Source organism: Alosa pseudoharengus, unplaced genomic scaffold, assembly GCF_046254945.1.
Source record: "Alosa pseudoharengus isolate Yale_2024_CS ecotype anadromous, Long Island Sound unplaced genomic scaffold, YU_APseudo_1.1 YU_APseudo_1.1_scf_15, whole genome shotgun sequence".
Lineage (NCBI taxonomy): Eukaryota > Metazoa > Chordata > Actinopteri > Clupeiformes > Clupeidae > Alosa > Alosa pseudoharengus.
Window position 1 is genome coordinate 2,816,120 of NW_027468620.1, and position 12,109 is coordinate 2,828,228.

At 41.2% G+C, this 12,109-nt stretch overlaps 1 protein-coding gene across 2 annotated transcripts in view; it reads left to right on the forward strand.

Annotated features, from left to right (window-relative positions):
- Window positions 1-1,941: 1,941 nt before the first annotated feature.
- rab11fip2 (RAB11 family interacting protein 2 (class I)) overlaps window positions 1,942-12,109 on the forward strand; it is a 114,806-nt gene continuing 104,638 nt past the window's right edge. The window contains exons 1-2 of one of the 2 annotated variants that reach the window (XM_076285266.1): window positions 1,942-2,169; window positions 2,225-2,753. In XM_076285266.1, the coding sequence (XP_076141381.1) occupies window positions 2,404-2,753 (350 nt within the window). In that variant the 5' untranslated portion in view covers window positions 1,942-2,169; window positions 2,225-2,403. Of the gene's footprint in view, window positions 2,754-12,109 lie in introns of both variants that reach the window. The other variant, XM_076285267.1, reaches the window with a different exon arrangement.

The window sequence follows — 12,109 nt, forward strand, 5'->3', positions numbered from 1 at the left end:
ATATGGTACAAATGAAAACTGGTGCCTCAGCCTCAATTTGAGTGCACACATCCCTGCAGTATCATGCCCTTTTATGGTGAATGACAGGGCGTTTACCTATGCTAATTAAGAACAATTGGCACGGCCTGTCGACTTAAGAAGAAATGGGATTCAGCATGATAAGAACAAAACTGTGAACGATTCTGAGATTTAATAACACCTTTGTGAATCTGCCTAAGAGTTTTCGTAGGACCTTCTTAAGAACACAGTTAAGAAAATTCTTAGGAAGATATTGGTGAATTAGGCCCAATGTCATTTTTAAAGGAACATTATTAACCGTTCTTCTATAACATTCTCACTGGTTACCATTTAGAGGAGAGTCCTTGGAACACTGGAGGAACGGAAAAATAATGTTTGCTCAGAACAAACCGAAATGAAAATCTGTTTTAAGTCCCTGCTTCATATGGTCAACAATGTCTTATTAAAGGTGCAGTCACCTCACGACCACTAGCAGCCGATTCCATGAGTATACTGTAAAAAAAACTGGTCTCTATAGGCAGCCCAGGCTCCTAAAACTGGAAACAAAGTGGGAGCAGCGTGTCCCCTAAACAAAAACGAAACCCTGCGTGAAATTTCTCTGGGAATAATGAAGGTAGGGGTGAGCTACCTCTGGCGTGTTTCATTTAGTCCTTGCTTAAAATATAATGTACGTTTCGCACAAAAGCGTCTGCTAATAAATGTAAACGCAAATTCCCAAGTTCACATTGGAACACGGCTGCCAAATTGCTGGGGGCAAACACCTTACTGTCTTTGGGTAACACATGTGGAGTCACATGTTTCTCCATTGGCCTCCAGTGATTGTTGCCCCCACAAATATGGCAGCGCTATTTACGTACGGTTTGGAGCCCAATGCGGTATCTAGCTTTCTAATATCTATGGTTCTCACCTCCTCTGGTTGCAATTATAAATGAGACATCCTCGATGACGTAGAGCTTTTAACGATTTCCGGGGCACGAGCTGAAGGACAGAGGAGAAAGGTTGTATGCAAATAGAGCTTTAGGATGCAGCCATTGACCTCTGAAGTTCACCTACAAAAAAACTGTAATCTTTGCCCATATTAGGAGATACAATATCTTGCGATTTTTTTCTATGGGAAAATAACATGGGGGATTTTGAATTATCGCACCTGTTGAACTCTAGTGGGGATGAAGAAGTCTGGAATGCAGACATTTTGCTTTACACACTTTTGTCCTCTGCCTCTGGTACGCTACTGTGATCTTCGGTAGGCCTACCAGTGCCAGTGGGTAATTTTCTGTGGCACACCTGATGATCTCTCACGGCACACTAGTGTGCCCCGGCACAGTAGTTGAAAAACACTGGTGTAGACAATGATCTCAAAGGGACAGTGCACCAAAGTTAAACAGCATCAAATCGATACTATTTCTTAAGAAATTAATATTTTAAAACAAAATTACTTTGTCATTAATATCATTTGAATAATATAAAACAGTGTTTTTTTTCTTTCTTTTTTCAGTTCTGTTTTGGGCACCCAAATGGCCAACAGCGGCAAATTTTTGCTACCCCAGAGCTAACTTGCAGTGCAACTTGCCATAGGTAGTTAGCTTTAACCCTTAATGGTGTAGGTTTTTGAACATTTTAACTTCCGCAACATTGAAGGTTCTAAAATTCTACAATATGTTGCAATGAACCCAGATATTCTTTAGAATGTTCATTTCCCAAAATTCCCGTCACGTAGGCTACACCGGATTTCCTTATACGGGCAAAGAAGGCAGCTTTGGGTCCTTTTTATAGGCGAACCAGGACAGCACATTTTTTCTCAACTCTTGTCTCCTCTTTCTTTCTGCTCAGCACGGCAGCGACAGAGTTAACTTGCCGTGTCAGAGGAGCGTTACGTTTACAGGAACAACTAGGAAGTGTTCCTTATCACAGTTTGGACCACTGTTCTGGAGGTGGTTTGGATCTTAATACAGTGTGGCAGCGGTGACACACTGTAGGCTATTGTAAACATAAACCCAAGCAAAATTGTTCTTCGATATTGTCTAAAATGGCCATATCAGGCCACAGTAGAGCCTAATGGTTATCGTCTAAACTCGAACCTATAGGCTATATGAACCGCTATCATAACATGTTGTAACGCTGCTCATCCTAGTCAACCATCAACTGCACCTCGTATAGCCTATTGCTATCTGTGTTTGTTTAATCCGTGAGTTTTAAACAAATGAAGGCGCTTGTCATTGTAGCATAGGTTGACGTTAATTCAATCAGACTCAAATGCGAAATTATGCCGTTTGTAGGTTTTCTACGTGTTATGTGCGTAGTAAATCTGTAAAACAGCTGATATAGATCCCCTATTTTAGAATAACAGACTTGCATGACGTTCTCGTGTTGTGTGAATTGGCAACGATGTCACTGGGACATCAATCTGAGATTTGGTTTCCAACCCAAGTGCAAGTCACAGTCGTTAGAGCAGCAGATTTGCAACCAAAAGGCAAAAATAGGACAAACGACGTTTACACCATCATCCAGCTAGGAAAAGAGAAATACTCAACTTCCGTGGCAGAAAAAACTTTACACCCTGTTTGGAGAGAGGAGGCTTCATTTGAGCTACCAGGACTACTTATTGAGGACACTACAGAGTTTCAACTATGCTTGCTGGTTATGCACAGGTCTCTGGTTGGCTTGGATAAATTTTTGGGACAGAAGACCATCAACCTCAGCGAGTTTTGTGATAACAAGGAGAAAAGCAAAACTGTGTAAGTGTTGTTATATTAACATTTATAACACCATATATACATTTTAAAGGAATTATATACAATTTGATGTTATTGTGGTTTAAAATCAGTGGTGGTGGTGGTTTTAACATCACAAGAGGTAGCAGGCACATTGACAACTTGTTTGTATACAATGTGCTTCTGAAAATTTTATAGGCCTACACTGTGTGTGTGGTGTGTGTAGGCTACTGTATGTGTGGTGGGCTCTAGCTTATCCAAGAATTTTCATGAGGGTTAGCCTATTAAATTGAAATTTAATAGAGCAGTGATTTGAAGTGTACAGTGTATGTCTTCGCTGTGAAAAGCAGCCCCTGAAAGAGGTCCCAAGTTGTAGAAAACATTACGTGACTCTGTCAAGTCAATATAGCCTGGCTGGCCCATAGTATCTCCAATCATTTTCATCTCACTGAGATAGTCCTGCTCCTCTCAATGCATTTATGTTTCCCTCAGCCACCAGGTTGGTGGGCCAAAAAGCCTGTGGTAATAGTAGCAAGCCTGCAGACATCAAAAATGTGCAGTCAGCAGAATGTGTAAATGTATACAGCAAAAGTAAATACATTGCTTCCTGACTGCTGATGAGGTTTATTATCAGTTTGTAAAGGTTAGGTGAAATAGGAAGTAATGTTAGGAATCCCTGATCAATAGACCTTTTTCACAGCAGCCATTTTGAAATGAAAATGTAGGGCAAGCACAGGTAATTATGTTGTCTGTTCAGTTTAAAGCCTTGTGTCCTGTTTTTGCACTGGCAGTGTCTATTTCCTATACAAATCCTATGAAGTTCAGCCTTCACAGCACTCTGCACCCTCAACGGAAAAACTGAAAAAATGAAATCACACTTTTACCCTTTACTGTTTTCACTACAATCCCTGCAGATTATATACCATTCTTGGTTAACTTCACAGGTAGGCTAGTATCCATCCAAACATTTTATATTTTCATAGTGATTAACCACAATTGAGTTGAAATAAGACTATTTTTTTTATTCAAACAAAGCAGAAACAAAATTACAACAAATATGAAATAGAACTGAACAGAATTCAAAGTGCAATAAACTAAAGTGCAATAAAGTGCAAACGTTTTCATCGTTTTGAAAACGATGCCGCTAAGGTCATTTGACAGGCTGCTGGTGGAGGGGTTTTGGCAGGTGTACATGATGTTCTTACAGGGTATCTGCACATTTTCCATGAGCAAATTTAAAGACTTAAGACCTTTTCAAGACATCTGGCTGTACATATTTGGTTGTGCTTACTGGCTGAGGCTGACTGTTCTTCACCTGTGTCTGTAGTAGCCTAGGCTACTTGCCATAGACATGTGCACTGGACTGGATTCCCTTTAATATTTTTTTCAAAGTTAGACTAAGCTATTTAAATATTTTAATAGGCCTACTTTATATAATGTACTATGTGCATCTATTGTCCCATATGCAGCACAGCAAATTAAAGTTAATCCACTACTTTACATTTTGCATACCAGTTGTATCTAAACCAACCAAAGCTTGACTGAAACATTTTAAAACCATTGACTTGTTTTAAATTAATTATTAAGAGACAAGTCCTCCTCGCATGATCCTGCTGAAAACTGCTGGTTTCATCTCAAGCACGCACGTATTATGAACACACATTTTTTTATGTAGGCTAGCCAGTCGCCGACATTCAAAAAATATGCGGTTATATTTCACAACTTTTGCGAAGTAGGCCTACTGGGAAACATTGGCAAGCAAGCTGCTGACAGATATTACAGGCAGTGTTTCCTCTACATTTGTTTCAGCATGGCGGCCCCCCACGGTTTAATTAATACCGCCACGGTATCAGAATCAGGGCAGACACACATTTGCTTTTTAAATAATCCTGCGACGTGGGTTGTGTTTTTACAACGTTGGCACAAAACTTAATTTCTGTCATAAACGAAGTAAGCTAAGCGTTTCTCCATTGTCAACCTGAACTACCGGTATGTTCAAGCGTTCAAATGACAATGTGGTTTAATGCATGGGTTAACCTGACGTGAGTCAGACAGAAGATGGGCCTGTCTTAGTTCCTGAATCATGTCCCTCTCAAGTCACGTTAGGCTAAATGGTGTGATTAGCAACTAGAATTAAAAAAAACATCCTGCGAGTGACACCCGTTTTTTATACTAACCTTTTTTTTCTTGGGGGGGGGGGGGGGGGTGCGCTGCTGCCACAAAAATCTAGCGGAAACACTGACAGGTATTATAACTTAGATATTTTCTTCCCTATAGGCTAGGCCAGCAACACACGCTGGAAAGATGCAAACAGATCAACTTAACATGTATTTCCTCCTGATTTACGTTTGTTTTCTTTTTCTGTCAGTCCGTGGTTCCTTCATAAATTGTGCAGCAAATTATCAGACGAGTGACAGAAGCACTGCGCATAATTTCACCAGCAGTCTTCCCGTCCATAGTTTGTGAAACAATGTTGCGTCCGAGCAAAAATTCTAGATGCCCAGCGCAACTCCAAAAAGGAGGACAAATGACCGTCCGGCTTGAGGCTGCGCCGGACAAGGCTTTTAAAATCCATATGTCCGGGCCGGCCTAAATTCGAACGTATGGCCACCCTATTGCTAACTGGCTCTTAGGAACAAGCTGTTCGTCCATTTTAAACTCGTAGTTAGCTTTAGGTCGCACTGTCTACGCCGGTGTTCGCGCTGCAAATCGAAAGAAACTAGAAGATGAAGTTCCCTCCCTTTCAGAACTACAGGATTGGTTTGTGAGGGATTGAGACTGAGGGGTAAAAAAAACCCACTCACGTTACTGCCTGAGGGAGAGGGCGAAAGCTACCGGAGATTGTTTTAAACACGAAACCAGGGCAAGTCTCGGCTGCCGCTTGAAAAATGTATGACAATAAAATACTCGATACATACGATATACTAATTTTATATATCTGACAAATCTATTTCGGAGATATATCGAGTATATTCGATATATCGCACAGCCCTACCTGTACCACAAAACTCCCCTGTGGTTCATATTACCTCAACACTAAGAGTAAAACTAGGGGCCAATCTCAATTCTTTATTTTACCCCTTCCCCTTCCCCTTCATCTTACCCCTAGCCCTTGTCCCTTGAAACCGAGTGGCAAGACATAGGTGTAAAAATATATCTTGGAAATGAGATACCACTAGCCAACCATAAGGTAGAGTGGGATGATTGAAACACTTGAATTAACGTAAATTTACAGAGATTGTACCACACTAATATTTTGTCACCAGCAACCTGTCTTCTGTCAAATAGGCTATCATTGCATTTTCAGCTCGGAATAAAACCGTTCAGGAATTGTGCCTATGTTCGTTGGCAGCCTACCTCCTGGTCCGGGTGAATGAAACAGGGGGACAAAATAAACATGCAGTTTGCTATGTAAACATCCAACAACTCCTTCGATATTTTACAATAATATCCAAATGGTCGTTACTTGACACCAGAAGCAACCGCTACCTGTGATAGCCTATGCGAGGAGTCGGCAGCAGTAGGTCTATGCAGCATTCATATCAGATGAGCGGTAAAAAAGTTCAGCGAATTTAGCTGCTGTTGGACTTACATTTCTGACATGGTATGCTGCCAATTCGCGGGGTAGCCTATATCAGACATGGAAATATGTAAAATGCGAGACATTCGCGCAAATAATGATGTGCTGTTAACATTCACAAAACAGTGATTTTTGAAAACTTCCTCATGAAGAACAGGACCTTCAATAGATGGTCACAAGATTGAATGCAACATAAAACAATTACCATTTTAATTTTATAATCCTTATAAATGCCAACATTTCATGTCAATGAACCTCTCAGTGTGCTTGTTTTTCCAGTGTAAGCGGTCTATGTTGGGTATTTCTCTTACCCCTCGGTTTCAAGTAAGCTCCCGATCTTGCTTGGTTTTAAGGGGTATCTACCCCTTGCCCTTATCCCTACCCCTCGATCGAAATGAGAATTGAGATAGCCCATCATCTCACGTGTATCACGGTAAAATAGAGAATTGAGATTGGCCCTAAGGCTACTCACAGAGTTCACTACCATCGACCAACTACAGTGGGTCCCTGTTAAGTTTGGACGGGTTCCTTCAGGAATCACGATCCCCATTTTCTCGGCAGAAATGGCACAAACTGCAGTTGACACAAACAACCACAAGGTGTCACTTTGGTGCCACTACTATTTTTGATGCGACTTGACTTACTGCTTCCATGATGCAGTTTCCAAGTCAGTAGAACAATCAGAGAAAGCTGAGCCATTACCAAACATATATGATAATACAATAGCGTGAGTTTATATATCTTATACCCTATTTGTCACGGTTACTTATAGATTTGATAGTGTAACGATAAGCGCATAAGAGCATAAGAGACTTTCAGCGGGGGCACGGAAACTTAAATTGATCACGGTAGTTTAAGCTTACACTTTATAATATGAAAATGTAGATGCAATTGTTGTAAGATGGTGCAGCTCCTTTAAGAAAGCACCGTGCAAAAAAGTACACGTGCTGTTGAGACTGGAGCAAGTCATATTCAAAATGCAAAAAATAACACCGCAGATAAAACCAATTATCCTCATTCATTGCAACCGCAGCATGCCTGCTTGCCGACGTTTAAACAAAAAAGATATCAAAGAAACTTTTGCGTTTGAATGTAACACGAAAAAATGTTTAAACAGCTGGACAAATGATTTAGCTAATTGATTATAGCCTGTACACCAGCAATTGTTGAACATTTGGAAAAAGATCGCTCAGCTGTTGCCACAGTCACAGGCAATGTCAGAAACAACATCAGAGCAGTACACACTTCCCCGAATGTGGATGTTACACTGTCATAATCTACCACTAGCATTTTGGCAAGTTGAAAAATAGATGACTTCTGTGAAATCTCTGCTTTAAAGCAAGACCTAAATGAGTGGAGTTGTGTTGGGAATGTCGGTGCAATGTCCATGCTATAATGGTCTGACAAACGTACTGCCTTTTCAAGCAGTTCATCATCACCTGCGAGTTGAAGGATCATAGGACGTAAAGACTCAAACACATAACAAGTTTCCCGCATGCTTGCACATCTTTGGGAGAGCTGACTGATTATGATGTCCAGAGTTGCAATAAATACCTGCACTTTGAAGTATCTCTCTGCATCGGTTAAGCGTTCATCTTCCGATAGTTCGTCAAAGTGACGCTTCACTCTCCGTGCTCTAACATTTTCAAATGTACTCTGAACCCCCATTTATTTGCGAGTGTCTGCGCTGTAGCCTTGGCCTGGTCAAAGGCACGCAGGTTGTCAGAAAGGACCGGTATAGAATTTTCCAGCAATTGCATTGCGGGGGTAGCGACGGGCCCCGGGAGGTCACAGGCCCTGGTGCGACTGCACTTGCTGCACCTATAGTTACGCCACTGCGTGGAGCGTTAATGTGTCTACTGTAAATCATTCATGTGTGAAAGTCATTAGGCTGTGTCTAAGCTCATTAGTCTACTTTCAATAGGCCTACTGTACAGCCTGAGAGGGGGAACATAACCTATAGCCTAGGCTACTGTAGAGTAGGCCTACAGTAGGCTAAACAATCTGTTGTGAAAGTCTGCAACGAAAGTTTCCTAATGGAAGCGCTAACGTGTCTATTGAGCTCATTAGCCTACTTTCAATAGGCCTACTGAGAGGGGGAACATAGCCTACTGTAGAGTAAACAATCAGTTTACTTAGTTACATTTGTTTAGTTAAATCCAGTTTTCTACTCTATCTCCATGATATGCTTAGCCTATAGAAAGACGAAGTCGGGAAAGTGCTTCAGAGAAAACGTATTTATTGAAATAATGAACAGTCTACATTCTACATTCTACAGTCTAAATTTTGGAATCACGTTGAATCCCTGGGAAGATCTGCGTGTTGTGCGGAGGAATTCGTTGATCTTATTGATGCAGTCCTTCAGTTCACTCCTCCCCATAGCAGGGAACTTTCGTTGCAGTGTTGAGACCACTAAGTTTTTCACATTCTGCGGCAATTCTCGCTTGCCCTTCGCTCCATCCCAGTTGGTGGTTTTGCTCCAGGCTTTATAGTGTTCCTCTGTGACGATGGACCTGAAGAGCAGGCATCCGTATCTGCCCACTTGGCCGTAGCTCTGTTGGTGAATCTGTCAGTGACTAATGCGAGAAGTGGGTTCTGTGTTGTAGGCTATGCATTTTTCCGACACTTGGCTGCAAGCTTCCCTCCCCCACCCCCTTCTTTCACAAGCAGTGCAGCTTTCTGAAGCGGTGCCTTTTGAAGCTAATGTAACAAATACCACCAATATTGTTGTGTGGCAATAAAAGTATCCAGGGTTTGCGCAAGTAGCCTAAATATATAAATAAATTAAGGACATACAATCCTTAACGTGAGCTTAATGTCCCAAAACAACAAGTCGTTTTATGCGCTCATTATAAAGAAAGGTTAACGTGTCCCAAAACAGCTGTCAATTAATCACCAAACGTCAAGAGGGTTGAGTCTGAATGACACCGAGTTTTAGACACTGAGTTTTTGAAGTTAAGAAATATTTTCGTAATAAAAATGGTCATTTAACCAATAAAGGCTGAAAACATGTAGCCTACAGTAAAACTCCTACAGTACATGCAACCCAGCAGAAGACTATTATAGGCTATTGGCAAATCATTGAGCATCATTCACACATTGTATTCTGCAGTTTCTACACGTGGAGCGCTAATGTGTCTAGGCATACTGTAAATCATTCAAAATGTGTGAAAGTCATTAGGCTGGAAGCGTGTCTACTGTCAGTGACTAATGCGAGAAGCGGGTTCTGTGTTGTAGGCTATGCATTTTTCCGACACTTGGCTGCAAGCTCCCCTCCCCCACCCCCTTCTTTCACAAGCAGTGCAGCTTTCTGAAGCGGTGCCTTTTGAAGCTAATGTAACAAATACCACCAATATTGTTGTGTGGCAATAAAAGTCTATCCAGGGTTTGCGCAAGTAGCCTAGCCTAAATAGGCCTATATAAATAAATTAAGGACATACAATCCTTAAAGCTTAACGTAGCCTAGATTAATGTCCCAAAACAAGTCGTTTTATGTGCTCATTATACATGGATTTCTATGAAACGTCACGAAAACATGCTGTGCGCAACCAAGAGGCAGAAAGCACCATAGAACAGCATAGAGCAATGCAAAAGAGCAAAAGAATAAAATGAGTTTTTGTGCTTACAACTGCACCAATTCGAAATCATGTTGGTTAGAGAACGTTAAATATGTTCAATATCCCTAACGGAATGCATGTCTTCGCCAAAAATGACAAAATACGATGTTATGTTAATAATGCAAATGAACGGCACACTTTGAAATATAGTCGGAAATGAGATGTTATTATCATTGAGACAACAGGGGTATACAATAACATCCGATTGTAGCTTACAGCAGCCGACTATTTAGGTTAAGTTTATAACGTTGTGGACGGCCACCAAGCGTCTTCTGCCCCACAGCTGCGGCACAGTCTTGAGTGACCGGATTCGTTTTCCTTTGTCATATGAATGCTGTCATTTTGTTAAGATTAGGCTACTGTTAAGGAGATGCTGTAGGCAAAAGCTATATTTCAACCTCGTTAGTGTCAGAACTATTCACAAGGTTTATGGGCAGCATTTTTATGTTCTGTTAGCAAGCGAACTTCTCATGACTACCGACAAAGTAGCCTACTGCCAGCTGACGAAGCTCTCATTTTAAAACATTACTGAGAGACAGACACTGTACAATCAAGAAATCTTGCCACTGAATCCAAAACTATGTTTAACATTATGTACAAGGCTTAGGCTACAGTGGACTAGCATGTTGCAGGGGCTGCTAAAAACACAGAGAAACGCACTGAAAACTCGGCCAATCACAGCCCTTGCTGTGGTCTGGCCGACCGTGGAACTCCACAGCGGACTATGCTGCCCCCAAGCGGCTGCAGTTGTACTTACATTTCACCATTCACCATGATCGTGAATGAAGTGTCAATTTTTAACGGGGACCCACTGTATCTTGCCGTCTTCCCCTCAAACACAACAAAGACCAGTATGCTAACATTATATGATAATGACATCTGTAGGCTACAACATCGATTGCTGTAAATGATAACGCTATAACGTATGAACTGATTTCTAGATTTGATATATAAACTAGAAAATGTAATTTCGGGGAAATTACCAGTGCATGAAAATATAAACATACTGTATATTAACATAAAATGCCAAACAAACTTGGAAACAGTTGGCAGGAGTCATAGTTGATAACAACTGACAGTTGAAATGGCTGAACAGTTAAATAATTGAATAGTTTAAATAGTTAAATTATTTAATAGTGAATTATTGTAGTGAGGACATTTATTTTGAAACAGTTGTGGGCAGAGGAAATAGTAGTCTTAAGAGAGCCAGATTGTATGCTTAAAGCCTGAGACAGAGTATATAGTTTAAAAGTTGAATGTAGATAGTGTAATGGATGTTGATAGACAGAAAGTTAAATGGATGTTGATGGATAGTTTAACGGGTGGATGAGTGAATGGTTTGAAGAGGATGAATGGATAGAAAGTTGGATGGAATGTGCCTTATATCCTTGTAGAATAGAGAGACACAGAGATAGTTGGCCTAGTTAAGCAGAAAGCAGTTGATACAGGTGCAATCAGTTTAACTGGCCCTTTGATGGGTCCTAGTTGAGCAGCTGGAAGTTGACACAGGTGCAAATCAAGTTAATTAGTCCATTGTGATGTCATAGTGCTAATGCAAAGTCTATGGGGAAAAATAAGCTTGTTTTTTGTTAATATCTCAAAAGGTATAAAGTTTACAAAAGTGAAAAATACATTCCTCAAGTGTCCTTTTCAAGACCTACGTTACAAAGTTTGAACGAAGTTTCTACGTTAAACGGTTGAAGCTGAATTAGACGCAGAAATTTGGTGGGAAGAATAACTAGAAATGCAATTCCGAGGAATTACACGAGGGGATGCAGTCTGCTGATTAGGGTGTTGGTGGGGCTGTTGAGCTTGCTACTAGCTGGTTGGTAGGGTAATTGTGATACCTGCTAGTGCTGGGCGGTAATATTAGAGGTCTGCACTCCCGCGGTAAACCCGCGGGACCCGCGGGTCCTGGCGCAAAAGAGTGCGGCGCGGGACAACTTTTGAAAGCTCTTTGCGGGAGCGGGCGGGATGAGAGAGGTGCGTTCGCGGGTGCGGGACAAAATGATGATTCACTGCACTCCCGCAAATTAAATATGTGCGTAAAAAACTGGATGTTCTGTTAGGCAGCATTAAAAAAACGGGGTTTAAGCATAACTGACGGATAGTAGCCTAGCCTAAGCCTATAGCCTATATTGTCGTTTACGTGGGTTCAATTTGTTCCTGCTGCTCATTGTCAA